This window comes from Phocoena phocoena, chromosome 13 (assembly GCF_963924675.1).
Source record: "Phocoena phocoena chromosome 13, mPhoPho1.1, whole genome shotgun sequence".
Taxonomy (NCBI): Eukaryota; Metazoa; Chordata; class Mammalia; order Artiodactyla; family Phocoenidae; genus Phocoena; species Phocoena phocoena.
Window position 1 is genome coordinate 74,212,921 of NC_089231.1, and position 14,389 is coordinate 74,227,309.

General features: G+C 52.0%; 1 protein-coding gene and 1 pseudogene across 2 annotated transcripts in view; one reads left to right on the forward strand and one right to left on the reverse strand.

Moving 5' to 3' along the window:
- On the forward strand, positions 1 to 859 carry LOC136132634 (uncharacterized; annotated as a pseudogene).
- Positions 860 to 4,208: 3,349 nt separating this feature from the next.
- Positions 4,209 to 14,389, reverse strand: part of BICDL1 (BICD family like cargo adaptor 1) — a 97,336-nt gene continuing 87,155 nt past the window's right edge. For both annotated transcript variants that reach the window (XM_065890159.1, XM_065890158.1), the window contains 3 exons: positions 13,245 to 13,375; positions 7,234 to 7,354; positions 4,209 to 4,370 (listed from right to left, as the gene is read on the reverse strand). In XM_065890159.1, the coding sequence (XP_065746231.1) occupies positions 4,209 to 4,370; positions 7,234 to 7,354; positions 13,245 to 13,375 (414 nt within the window). The remainder of the gene's footprint in view (positions 4,371 to 7,233; positions 7,355 to 13,244; positions 13,376 to 14,389) is intronic.

Here is a 14,389-nt window from a genome sequence, read left to right on the forward strand (position 1 = left end):
CCCAGCCCACTGCAGAGACTGCACTGCGGCCACTCCCCCTGCCCCAGGCCAGGGGGCTCCTCTCCTCGGGGGACACTGTTTCGTGCCGTTATTTAAAGAATTCTCTCCACGTTTTTGTACCGGGAGGCGCCATCGGCACTTCCTCCCCTCCCCCATCGAGTGCCAAGAAGGTGTTGGACAGCCTGCCCTTCCCTTCTGGCGCCCCTGCCCCCCGGCCAAGGCGCCTGGGCCCGGCGAGGACGCTGCCAGCCAAGCGGACTGATTAACCGGAGTTTGTACATAATGTATATTGCTTTAACCAGCGCATCACCCTTGTTCTGCTCTGGCTCTTGCCTCCCTAATGCCAGCCTGCTGCGACACTCCCTCCCCACCCAACCCCAACTTACTGCCAGCAGCTTCCTGAGGGGACAGGATTACATGCTAGACATACCTTTTGCCAACCTGGGCTGGTGAAGTGGGCTCCACGTGACTCGTTCTCTCCTGCAGGCTGTCGGTGTCTGTCCCTGGCATGTAGGGGCTCACCCCTGTTCAAGGCCTCTGCCGGCCCAGCTCCCTCCCCTCTCCATCCCATCCTGTAACCATTCTGGCAGCTGGGGAAACCTGGCCTTGAAGTGGGCCTGGGGTTCCCATCAGAGGCCTGGCCCTTCATTTCCACAGAAGGAGTCACTCCTGCCCTTTGGCCAACGGATTTCTTGTCCTGCCTTCCAGATGCCTCTGAGCTACAAACCCAAGGGAGCCGTGGCTTCTAATTTATATACCAACCTGTTTTGGTTCCAACAGAAAGGTAGGGGTGTGTTTGTGCAGGGATGGGCTTGCAGGGGGACTAAGGAGCATCATTTTAACAGATAAAGAAAAATGAAGCCAAATCAAATGAATTAAGTTCCTCATACTCTTTTTCTCTTACTGAGGTTTGGTTGGCACAGCAGCAAAAGTTGTGGCCGCCCCACTTTGGGTCCAGTGCTTTTAGAAAAACTGAATGGCTTCCTGTCATCGTGGAGCCGGGCTCTTGGCCGAGCGGCTCTGCCTTCCCGGTGGTTTGCTGGTGGGAAAGGAGGGGCCTTCCACCCCGGTCTCTGTCGGGCCAGGGCCTCCCGCTGAGTCGTGGGTCTCCGATGCAGCCCCAGGCACCTTTGAGTGTGGGCAGTGGGTGCCAGGGGCCGCTGGGCTGTGGGGACAATGTCTCTGAGCTGCATGCAGGCAGCCTTGGATCACTGACAGGACTGTTGTAGTACAAAGGTAGCATGAGGATTTCTTAGTGAACGGGAAGGAATGACCGCTGGGGCTGGGAGCCAGCTCTGACCCACCGTGGTGCCCTGGAGGAGAAACCAGGGTCGTCTGCACTTGATGACTGTCACCGCCACCCCCTCGAGACGCTTCATTCACCTTTCCTCTAAAAGGATCACGTAACCTGGGAATAATTTATTTCAACACCATGATGTGTTTTACAAGATTTCCTTTCCTGGGTGATTTCCAGGCCAAGCCCTGATTGGACAATCACATCACAGATCTCACTGCACATTTTCCATGTCACTGTTGATGGGTTTTCAATCAGTAAAAAACTGGGGGTTTCTTGTGACCTGTCTCTCCACTTCCCCAAACTGCCAAAAGCCCATAGTTCTGTGTGACAGGCCTTCACTTTGGAGCCACAGGATGAGGTGGGAGCGCTGGGCCTGGGAAGGCGGTGCTGTGGGGGGTGACAGCAGGTAGCCCTGTCTAGTTGGGGTGCTGAGAGCCACAGCATGGTCTCCATCCTCAGGACCGTCCTGGTGACCACAGGTGCCGTGGGTGGAGGGTGTGGAGAGCTCAGGCCTCCTGGGTGGGCCACAGCTCAGCTCTGAGGTGACACTGGTGTGGCAGTGCTTGCAAATTCAAGCGGCAAGAAGAGGGGGTCCTGGAAGTTTCCAGCCCAGGCTAGAAGCCACCGTGGCTTCTGGCAACTGGACATCCAGACCCAGGTGGTGGGGTGATTTGGTGATGACAGTGTGCCTGTCCCGCTGAGTGTCACACACATGAATGGGGGGTGGGGGAGGGGGAATTCAGGGCTGGACCGGCATCCTGGTAGACCTGATGTGAAATTCCTGTTGAACAACAAAACTTTTAAATGGTTTGCTAGGATTATTTCTGTATTGAAAATTTCTAATTATGCTTTTTAAAAAAATACTAAAAATAAAGGTTCAAGCTGCCAGATTTTCTTCCAGGGTCTGTTTCCTCTCCTCCAGCTGTGCTCTGGGTGGGCCTGGCTGCTTCCCACCCATTGTGTCCAGCTCTTGTTTGTTCTGGTCTGAGTCCTGCACAGGTGCCCATCAAGGCTCAGGGATGCTTTCAGAAGCCAAGTTTGTTTTCTCCATGAAAGGTGGGTCCGGGTTGAGCTTCCCCTCTGGCTGGGAGCACACGTGGTAAGATGCCAGGGGAAATGCCATGTTTATTCTCCGTGTGCCCAGAAGGATGCAGCGGAAGCTTTGCCTACAGTGATTTCTTTCTGCCTGAGAGTTTCTGCCAAGCTGTTGGATCTGCTCACGGCTTGGTAAGCGGTGCTGGCAGGGCCTGCCTGTAGCTGGGCAGCTGCGGCGCTGGCAGGGAGCCCGGGGCCAGGGTGGGCGTAGACATGGTGCCTTGGGTCACTGCTCACAAAACAACTGTCACTGATGGGCTGCCTCCACTCTCCAGGGGAGGTGCCTTTTCCTGGCTGAATCCACTGATTTTGCACCAATGCATGAGGTGACCTCCCAGGTGCATGGGTGACTCACTCTCACTGCCTTTTCACAGCCAGCCAGCCAGCGGTTCGAAAACGTAAAGCTGCATTCTGCCCAAACACCCCCTCTAGGTGCCCAGTGACTGAGGCGAGAAGCTCTGTAGAAATTCATTTTATTCTTGAGACTATTTTCAAAAGAAGCAGTGGTGTGCTGTTTTTCTAAAAATATGCCTTTATAGATTCATATATAATATGTATATTATAAAATCCATACATGTATTTACATGATTGCTACATACAAAATTACAGCACTGTGGTATGTACATATCTATAGGTACATTCTTTCCACTCATCCCTGCTGTGCTTTTCCCATGTGAGGGAGGGAGACGAGCCTTTGTAAAGCGGCTTGCGGGCTGGCTCAGTCCGGGTGCCTCTGAGTCAGGGCCTCAGCAGAGAAGGTGAAGTGGTCGCTGAGGAAGGATCAGGAGTCGGGTCGCCGGGTTGGTCCTTCTGTGGGCCTGGTGGGCAGCATGTGGAGGCATCCACCCCGTGGTGCCAACACTGCCCTTGAGGTGGAATGGCTGACCACAGACCCCTCTGGAGCCATTCTGTGGCCTGGACTTGCTTGGCCGAGCCAAGAACTTGTATTAGGTAAGGGGTGCCAGGGACCTGTGGGAGGAGCAGACCCCTCTCAGCCCTGGCGCCAGGAAGGGGAGAGGGCTGAGGGCTAAGCCTCCAGAGGGCCCCCTTGAGGAGGAAGGCCTGCACTGGAGGGGATGGAGGAGGGAGGGCAGCAGTGGCAGGGGCTGGGGCAGGCCCTTCTCCCTCTTAGGCTCGGGGTGGCCTCAGCCAAGCCCCGGCAGGGCCTGCTGTGGCCGAGTGCGAGAGTAGCCCTAGCCGTCAGGCCCCACAGGCTGGGGCTCCTGGCCCGTAGGTGCTCCAGCAGAGGTGCATGCACGCGGGTGAGGGGCCGCTTCCTCCCTGGGCCAGGTGTTGTTGGAGGGTGGGGTTCAGGCTGGGGCCTGGTGCCCTGCAGGACTAGGCCCCCGTGGCTCAGACCAGCTGGGGGCAGCCAGGGCCTCCTGAGGCATGCAGAAAGGGCCTCCATTTCTTCCGTTCCCCGTATTCCAAAGCAGAAGGGCAACGGTGCTTGGGGTTGGGCATGGGAGTCATTGAGGGGTAGGCGGGGTGGGTTGTGATCCATCAGGTCTGAGCAGCAGAGCCCAACCAAGGGGCCACTCTGGAGGCAGGCCGAGCCCTGCTCAACAGCAGCGGATCCCAGGGAAGCCCAGGCTGGGTGTGGCCAGGCAGTGGGGACAAGGCTCCTGCCTGTCCCTCTGTTGAGAGCAGCCTTCAGAGGCCGAGTGGGCCCTCCTGGATGACTTGGCCCCTGTGCGGGTGGGCAGTGCGGCCGCTGAGCCTGGCCCGGGGGTGGGGTCTGGTGTGCACACATGGTGCGCTGCTCACATGCCCCCTTTCCAGTGCACCCATCCTTGCTGGCCTGACTCCTCCCAGTTTAAATTTTCCTGAAGAATGAGAAGAGCCGTTTGCCTTCAGCGGTGCTGGGCTCATCGCCACGCCCCGAGCCGTGGGCCCTGGAGAGGGCAGCAGCAGGCCGGCTCTGTTCCTTCAGGTGCGTGTCCATCAGCTGTCGGTCAATGACCCTGTGCATGTCATCCTGCAGAGGGCAGAGTGGAGGGGGCTGAGCAGCTCTGACCCGGCGCTGCGGGTGGGCGGGGAGGTGGCAAATGTAGGAAGCACGAGAGATGAGGATGAGGGATGAGACGAGTGAGCGGCTGCAGCCACGGCTGCCCCGATGCGACCAAGCAAGCAGCAAGTGTGGATGCAGTGCGGGGACACAACAGTAGCCACGCGGCACCTCCAGTCTCCTCAGGGCTTGGGCTGGCTTCTCACTAATATTACTCCCTCGGCTGACCCCGCAGACCAGGTGTGTCTCTGGGGGCTCAGAAGATGGCCGCAGCTGATACTTGCCTGTCTGCCTCTCCACCCAGCCTGCCAGCCCACACCAGTGCTCAGCCTTGCCTGTGACCGGCCCTCTCTGTCCTGCTTCCTGTGTCCCCTTGGGTCTGGGTGGGCACCTCTCACTTGGTACCCACCCCCCACCAAACCCTGGGGTGGCCTCAGCTTGCCAGCTCTCCAGCCTAACATCCTGGCCACAGGGGGCTTTTCCTGCCCTTTCGTCCCCTTCAAATTACTACCAGCCTGAACTGCTGATGCCCATGCACCCCTGGCAGGCCCACGTGCGAGGTCACAGGCTCCCTGGTGCCGTCCTCGCTGACCACCAACCACGCGCTCGGCCCCCACTGGCAGAGGCCAGGGGGCATCACCATCTTCGGGGCTTGTCTTGCTCCAACTTATGCCCACTTCCTTGGCTTCTTCAATGGGGTAGCACCTTTCCCCTCCGGTGTGTTAAAGTTGCATAGAAAACTCCCCCTTCTCCCTGACTTCGCCTTACGGAACATCAGCTTTTACGCCACGGAGTGGCTAACGGACGGAGCAGCTCCACTCTTCATTCTACTTGCTAGATTCTGAGTCTGTGCAAGATTCCATTTGATAAAGGCGTTCCGCCACTAACACATTATGAAAATTATTGGTTTAGAATCAAAAGCAGCCCTGTCTAGTAACATCAGCCAGAAACACAAGCATCTGCCTGATTCCTTCACCCTAAACCCGATGGGCTCTGGGATGTCCTGGTGAAAAGACGGAGCCTTGGGCCGAATGTTGGAGTGAATCAGCTGCTCGTGTCTGTTCGTGCACAGGACTGTGAGGCCTGCTTTCGGGCTGGGCGTTTCCTGAGGTCGGGGCAGATGACCTCAGCGGCCCAGAGCAGCTGCTCACTTGGTGAGCACAGGAAGTGGGCTGGCTGGGCCCCCTCTCCCAGTTTGACCAGCTTGTCCACCACTCCTACACACTCACCTAAGCTCTCACCAGTCACTCAAATGTCTTTGCAAGTTTCAGTGTGAAACAAAGGGACTTTACTGACCAGGTCACCAGGTGGCGGCGGGTGTGGACCCCTTGCTCACGTCCTGCTCTCCTGCCTTCCTCCCCTCTTCATATTCAACTTCCTACCTACACCTCTCCTCCTCACAAAAATGAGATATAGCCCCTACTTTGAAGGTCCCCGTGTCGTGTCAAATCCTCAGCACAGTGCCCTGTACTTGGGAAGTGCTCCATAAAAATCTTTGTTGTTAAGTGTTCTCTGGTACATTGCAAACTGCATTTTTTTTATACTTTAAGATTTATCAAGATAATTCCGTGAAATATATCAGTTCAAAACTTCGTACACACACATGCATGAGCTGCTCATAATTCCATGCCGGCCGTTACTTCTATAAAACAACCCATTTATGAGGAGGTGGAACCAAGAAACCAGGGCCAGACGGGTCAGCCTGTCAGTACTGGGCCACCTGCTGCCGCGCTCACCGGATGTGACAGTGGAAGGAGGAGGGAGGCCGGGGCTCGATCGATGGCATGGCACGCTGTACGGAGATGACGCCGGCACCGACACACAACATGGTGGACCACAAGGGAGGCGGCAGGGGCAGGATTGCGATGGTGGCAGGGAAGAGGGTGGGGAGATGAGGGCTCAATCTCACCTCAAAGGCAGGAGGGGTGTACAACTAAAGCTGTTGATACGGGAACTGAGAAAGGCCACTAGATCAGAAACCAAAGGAGCCAGATAGTAAAAAGCCCTGAGGAAGCAAACTGTAGCCGAGAGAAAAGAGAGAAGAACAGGGGCGGTGAGCCAGGAAACAGCAGCTGGCTTTGGGGCAGGAGGCAGGGAGCCAGGGAGCAGCTCTCTAGGGGGGAAGCCAGTGCTCCTGCGGCCAGTCCGGCAGGGCCCTGGAAGGACAGTCACTTCTAACCTGCCCTCCATGTGGGGCTTGCCTGGGAAAGCCCAAGGGGACTTTTCATCTATCTGGTTAGGATTTCTTGGGGAGAAACAAGAATGGTTACACCCACATTCTGAAGTTGTACTACCCTAACCTCATTAACAAAAAGCAAGTATGGCCCTGGCCCAGTGGGCAGCCACGTTGGCTGAGTGGACTCTGACAACTGTGGCCCTAGAGACGGACACACTGACTCATTTTCCCCAGACCTGTGCCAGGACAGTGCTCTTTGGAAAAAAGGAAGCTGGCCTTTGAGAAAGGGAAGAGCATCAGCTGCTGGCAACCCAAGGATGGCTGAACTACAAACATCCAGTTGTGAATTTTCAGTCAGTCATATAGGGCTTCCTGGGCCTCCACGTTAATGGCCGTTTCTTTCTAGCTAATTTAAACAAAGCCTGGACAACTAGCTGAAGGAGGCCCCTGTTCCAAGCCTAGAGGTCGGCACAGCCTGGGGTTCCTTGCTCTCGAGAGCATCTTCCTTTAGGCATTCTTCCCCAGGGACTGGGGGACCGCGAGCCCTGAATTTCATCAGGTGAAGACTGGGATTACTGCTCACCCCACACGCATGGGACCCTCCAGTAACAAGCTCTCATTCTTACACTCAGCCTGGGTTCAGAGACTCTCCCTTACCTGCCAAGCCTCAAGCTGCTGCGAGAGGTTCAGTTTCTGCTGAATGGCATCCAGTAGCTGGCTGTTCAGAGACATCATGTCCATCTTGCACTTGGCGAGTTCCAGCTCCACAGCGTTCTTCCTGAAAACAGACAAGCCAGGGTGAGCGCGGACACCTTGTGCCTGAGGCATCAGGTTCTTTGCCTGGGGCACCTGGAGTCCTCAGGATGAGGAAACAGCCTTTGACCCCAAACTCACAACAAACAGTAACTGTAACAGTAACTATGATGTTACTTGTGGAGGGTTGCAAAGTTTTGCAATATGCTTTCATATACATTTTCTCAGTTTTCATAACCAACCTGTAGGTGAAGGAATAATCTGTCATCCCATCTCAAACAAGAAGTGATTAAAAAAGAATGACACTTAAACCAGGACTGGAACCCAGAGATCAAAGGCCTCACAGCACTAAGGAACTGCTAATTTTTCCCCCAAAAGGCCAGTCCCCTCGGAAGTTGGACTTAACCTCTTAGTGCTCTCCTTTTCACTAGCAATCCCCCCTTTAAGGGTGTGTGCAAAGGCAGCCACACAGTGGTGATCATCACAGCTTAGCTAATCGTTGTAGCCAACAGTTAGGGTAAATTATATGATGGAATACAGTCACCAGTAACAACCACGACATTGAATATTTACTGACAGTGGGGCAATACTCCTGATGCATGCTGAGCGGAGAAAAAAAACAAGAAACAAGGTCACATATGATACAAGCTTTGCAAAAGAAAAATTGCCTGTATTTGAAGGTCATACACAAAAATGTCTACTTGGTTATCTCTGGATGAGGATCACTGATGGGTAATTGCTCCCACACTTTTGCATTTTGTATTTTCACATTTTCATGTTTTACATATTATTTTGTTCACCTTTCCCAACATTCCTAAATCATGGTTGTTCAACGCAAAGGACAATTTTTGGGGAGCCAGGGAATGGGAATAAAAAATGCAAGAGACTAGCTGGGCAGCTTCTGCTAGGTGGCACTGGTTGCCCAGCTGCCAAAATGAGCATTATTTAGCCCTTATCTTCATCAACCGTTACCTTTTTTTTTTTTTTGCGGTAGGCGGGGCTCTCACTGTTGTGGAGCACAGGCTCCGGACGCGCAGGCTCAGCGGCCATGGCTCACGGACCCAGCCGCTCCGCGGCATGTGGGATCTTCCCAGACCGGGGCACGAACCCGCGTCCCCTGCATTGGCAGGCAGACTCTCAACCACTGAGCCACCAGGGAAGACCCCTTTTTTTTTTTTTTTTTAAATAAATTTATATATTTGGCTGCGTTGGGTCTTTGTTGCTGTGTGCGGGCTTTCTCTAGTTGCAGTGAGTGGGGGCTACTCTTCGTTGTGGAGCGCGAGCTTCGCATTGCAGTGGCTTCTCTTGTTGCAGAGCACCGGCTCTAGGTGAACGGGCTCAGTAGTTGCGGCTCATGGGCTCTAGAGTGCAGGCTCAGTAGTTGTGGCGCATGGGCTTAGTTGCTCCGCGATGTGGGATCTTCCCAGACCAGGGCTCGAACCCGTGGCCCCTGCATTGGCAGGTGGATTCTTAACCACTGTGCCACCAGGGAAGCCCATCAACCGTTACCTTTCACATTCAAAAGAGCAAAACTAACAAAACTACTCGTCGCACAGGACCAGCAACCAATGTGCATGGCCTTGAGAGGACCCACCGCAGAAGCTGCCCAGCTCACATCAAAGCTAAGCGTGGCCGGAAGCCAGAGCAGTTGGGTTAACCTGCTCGGGCCACCGCGCGACCAGCACTTCCGTCTCTGGCCTCAAGTCCACCGAGCAATCGGTCACTTCCCCCGACACTCCAAAGCCCCCAGAACGGCTCCCCGCCCACTCTTCCTAGAGAAGCCGCTCCAGACCTCTCACACCAGGACCGCCCACCCGCACTGCAGCTGCAGGGACAGGAGCCGAGCCTGTCCAATCAGCTCCGGCATCTCAAATGCCGCACGCTGCTCCCGTCACGCCCGCTGCCATTGGCTGGCCAAACTGCGGAAATCCTTGCAAGGCGCGGGTTGTCATGGACGCCCGGCTGGCCAACCCCACGGTCCTGGAACGTCAACGCAAACCCCTAGCGCCCCGCGGCAGGGCAGCCTCTTGAGCTTACAGGCGTCTCCCGGCAGGTGTCGCCACGAACAGCCTGAAGACCCCAGAATGTGCTGAGTAATGCTGCTGGCGGAGGGGCAGAGGTCCAGCAGCAGCTGCGGCCCGCCAGGCACCGAGGGGTCCCCTTCCTTCCTGAAAGCCCCCCGAGCTGGGCCCACCTTGCAGACCTAGGTGTCACAGCCTTGGACTGCACCCTCCGGAACGTTTGCTCACCAGGGAATCTTGGTGCTTCTCGTTCATGGGAAACCCCAGACAAGGAAAGCAATGCTGCACAAGTCCCTGATCAATACATTAATGTTTTTTTAAAAAACATTTTTATTTCACCGGGTCCCAGTTACGTCATGCAGGCTCTTAGTTGCAGCATGCATGCAGGATCTAGTTCCCACGACCAGGGATCCAACCCGGGCCCCCTGCATTGGGAGCACGGAGTCTTACCCACTGGACCACCAGGGAAGTCCCTAAATCAGTTTTAAAAAGGAATATTTCAAAGGGCTAGAAGAATTCCTTATTTAAATGAAACCACTAGCAACTGACTCCTTTCTGTTTTTGTAAGGCAGACTGCTAGCCCTGGATTTTTTTCACTGAGGACCTTTCACCTGCAAGGAGATAAAATTGTTACTTAACTTAGCTGAAACTCACCTATTATATAGGATAAGGAACACCTTAAGGTTGTTGCTGTCCAGTGAAGAGAGGGAAGTTATTTTTCTTGGGGGGTTCTCACCCCTGTCTGCACATTAGAATAATGGGGTGGGCGTAAGGGGACGCTTTTAAGAAGTTGCCCCAAAGTCAGAGATTCAGACTGAATTGTTCTGGAGAGGGCTCTGGCAGGGGGAGACTTCCCCAGATGATGCTAAAGCACAGCCAGGATCAGAGATGATGTACATGAAAGAATCTTGTAAAATTCTTAATGGTCCTATACATATGTATGATTCCCCCACATTGAATGATTCCTTAGGTCTCTTGTCTGAATTTTTGTATACCCAGAATTTCATTTCTAAGGGACAGAAAAAGAACTATCCTGGAGTGATCTAACACCCTCCCTAAGGGCCAGCCCTGTTTTACAGGGTCCAGGAAGGACAGGGGCTTTACTCCAGAATTCTCCCTACTCAGGGAGAAGAGTATGCAAATCTGTTCAGTCAGACCCCAGGAGGTTAACTGGGCCTTCTTTGGCAGCAGGAAAGGACATGCATTTCAAGGTAGATTTGGTGGTTTCCTCTGTCACCCAAGTGTCAGACCTAGGTGCACTTATTTTAAGGGAGGGGACTGGACAACTGTTTTTTCTGCTCTCCTGCATCCTGGAACTTTCTCTGGCTGTATCTCCCACCTCCCATGCTGATGACAGAGTATGGTCAGAGCTTGATGGTCAGCTCTCCTCCGCTTGTCTAGCTGAGAGAAGGTGACCAACTAGCCTCTACTTCTAACTTATTCTGCTTCTTATTCCCATTGGGCTTCGACAATTAGTACCCTAATTTTACCATTTTATTCCCTAATTGTTTGGCACAATCTCACCCTTTGTTATTCATAAAAGTACGGTCTCACTCCAAAATATCACACTGCTATTCAAGTATTCAGTAACTAAATCCACCAGGAATGGCAAAGATAACACAGGTTTGTGAGCCTCACTAAGGATAATTCCAAAACAAAATGGAAATGGAAAGACAACCTGATACGAGATTCTGACCAGATAGACAAGGGGACCCAAAGGTAAAACTATGAAACGGAGATGATGGAAATGATTAAAGAGAACAGAAGGGAGGGGAGGGGACAATTGTATATGGAAGTGAAAAGTGGGAAGGTGTGAATTTTAAAGTCAGAAATTAAAATGTGTCATATTACTTTTTAAAAAGGCAAATAGTATCTGTTTACAAATTGTTTTAAATAAATTCATTTTAGCTTCCTGACAAGCAGCCTTGAGGTAAGGGGAAAGGATGTGGAACAGGAGTCAGAGACCTGAGGTGGAGGCCAGTGATCAGCATTGGCTGTGATCCCGGGAAACTCCCTCATCTGTAAAACTGGGATTAAAAATTTTACTTCTTGCTGTGGCTGGGACGATGAAAGGATGAAGTGTTTTGTAAGTAGTAAAGTGATGCACAAATGTTGTTATTAATGTGTTGTAAAGCCCCCAAAGCAGGCGCATTTTTAGTACCTTTTACCTCCTCACACTCAGCGTATACGGCAGATTGAGTGTGTGATAAATAATTTTCAGGGGAATGGGGAATATGTAAATGTTTTTTGCTTATGTACCGCCACATATTCTGAATGTAAAAGAATGCATTTATGCATTTCTTCTCTGCCAGAGAAAGCCCAAAACATTATTTAAAAATGACCCAGGGACTTCCCTGGTGGCACAGTGGTTAAGAATCAGCCTGCCAATGCAGGGGACATGGGTTCGAGTCCTGGTCTGGGAAGATCCCACGTGCCGTGGAGCAACTAAGCCCGTGCGCTACAACTACTGAGTCTGTGCTCTAGAGCTCGAGAGCCACAACTACTGAGCCCACGTGCCACAACTACTGAAGCCCACGCGCCTAGAGCCCGTGCTCTGCAATAAGAGAAGCCACTGCAATGAGAAGCCCGTGCACCGCAACGAAGAGCAGCCCCCGCTCACCGCAGCTAGAGAAAGCCCACGTGCAGCAACGAAGACCCACCACAGCCAAAAATAAATAATTAAAAACAAAAAGAAACAGTGAAATTACAATGTTTAAAAAGAATGACCCAGTTTACTACAAATATAAAGGACAGAGAAAAATGTTAAATGACACTCTGGGGATGCAATCGAACTTAGAATGCAGAAAAACTATGAGATAAAAGATCCAGTTTCTTCACTAAATGCAAATTGGAAAAAAAAAAAGACGGAAGGGGAAGTGTTACAGACTTTTGGGACATAACAAGTAAACAGAGTATGTGGACTTTGGAGTCTGATACTTATCAATTATAAAAAGACATTTATGGGACTTCCCTGGTGGTCCAGTGGCTAAAGACTCCACGTTCCCAATGCAGGGGGCCTGGATTCGATCCCTGGTCAGGGAACTAGATTCCACATGCTGCAACTAAAGATCCCACATGCCACAACTAAAGATCCCACATGCCGCAACTGAAGATCCTGCACATGGCAACGAAGATCACTAGTGCCACAACTAAGACCTGGCACAGCCAAATAAATATTCTTTTAAAAATAAATTTATGGGACAACTGGGGAAATTTGAACACTGGATACCAGATGATATTAAGAAATTGTTTTAAGCTTTTTTACGTGTGATAATTCTGGTGTGTGTTTTACAAAAAGAATCTTTTTCTGATAGAGATTTATGTGAAAGTGTTTATGGGTGAGATGACACAGTGTCTTGTGATCTGCCTTAACGTGGTCCAGAGGGGAGGTGGAAGAAGTGGGTGGCTATAGATGAAACAACACTGGCCATATGCTGGTTAGTGTTGAAACTCAGAGGTACATAGGTCGGAATTCATCTTATGTTTTTCACTTCTGTGTATGCTTGAAGATGTCTATAATGATAAATAAAACAAACAAAAACAACCAAAAAACTAACCTAAAAATTAAAAAGTTGAGGTATATAATGATATTGGAAAGCTCTCTAAGATATAAGTGGAAACAAAAACACAAGACGTGGAGCAACATCTCACTGATGTTTTTAAAGAAATCTGCAAAAAGTATATTGTACACCTGTATATGCATAGGGAAAAAAGCTGCAAAAAATGCACACCTGACTTTTAACAGTAGTGTCTGTGAAGAAGAATGGGATTAGGAGTGAGGGCGGGTAGCGGGGAAACTCTCACTTTCAGTTTTGTATTCTTCTGTATGATTTAACTTTTAAAATTGAGCACATACTCATGTTACTTTCAGTTAAACAAGTGGTGCCCACTCACTTTGCGATGGCCTCATCCCGGTCCCTGATGGCCTTCTGAAGCTGCTCCTTTGGTTCCTTGTCCTCAGATGTCGTTCTGAGTCGGTCTCTCTCCTCCTTCAATGCAGTCATCTCCACACTCAGCAGTGTCACCTAATGAGAGACGAAGGGGATAAACGTGATGATACCACTGCTGCCGGCCTGGGGTGTTTCCCTCCAAGAGGGAGGAAAGAACAAGGCCCAGGCAGGCTCAGGGCCTACATGCAGGGCAGGCTGGTGACTTCCTGCTGCCCCCTGCTCCAGGAGAGAGGAGGCCTCATGCTAGGCTGCAGCTCAGTGGCCAGGGAAGAGCTCAGCCCTGGACTGCAGCCCTGGGGCCAGATCCCTGTTGTACAGAGCACGGCACCTCCTTCATTTCAAGGCACTCTCAGGGACCTAATGAGTGAAGGCCACACACGCATCAGGGCACTGAAACACATTTTTGGGGGTAGGGACTCAAGTTTTGTTTCTAGCCATCTTCCACTCAACATGGAACAATGCCCTGTGTTTCACAGGCCCCTGGCTGGTCCCAAAGCCTGGAACCTGGCTCCCATTTCTGTGACAGCACTTGACGCAGCCTGGCTCTTTCACCTTCTTCCTTCAGCTCCCCAGGTCAAAGCTACATGGAATTTAGACAGAAAAATGATGTCATCACCTTTCACTTCAAGCCTGTTATCTTTTCTGTCGTCCATGCCTCAGTGAATGGCACTAGAGCCCATTCACTGGCAGTCAACCTTTGGTGGTGAGATGCCCCTCCTAGGGGCTCCCTCAGTGACCACAGCTTAACCCACCCACTGTACAGAGTAACCCCTTGAACACCTTGAGCTCTGCCATGCGAGAAGTGTGCCCTATCTATCTGTGTGTCTCAGAGCCTGAGTGCATACAATGCTTAATCCCAAATGCTTGTGCAGTAGACAGCTGTCATTTTTGGGCTAGTCAGTATCCAAAATCCCTTCCTATCTGGGGCATTCCTGGCTGCATGGACCTTGGTAGGAGGCAGAGCATGCCCTCCCACTAAGGAAGCCAAAAGAAGAGACATCCTTTCCTAGGTGCCTTGGTCCCCCACCTGGGGCTGCAGCTCTTGAGGGTACAGCAAAGCCATCGGCCACTGGGAAGTTAGTACATGGA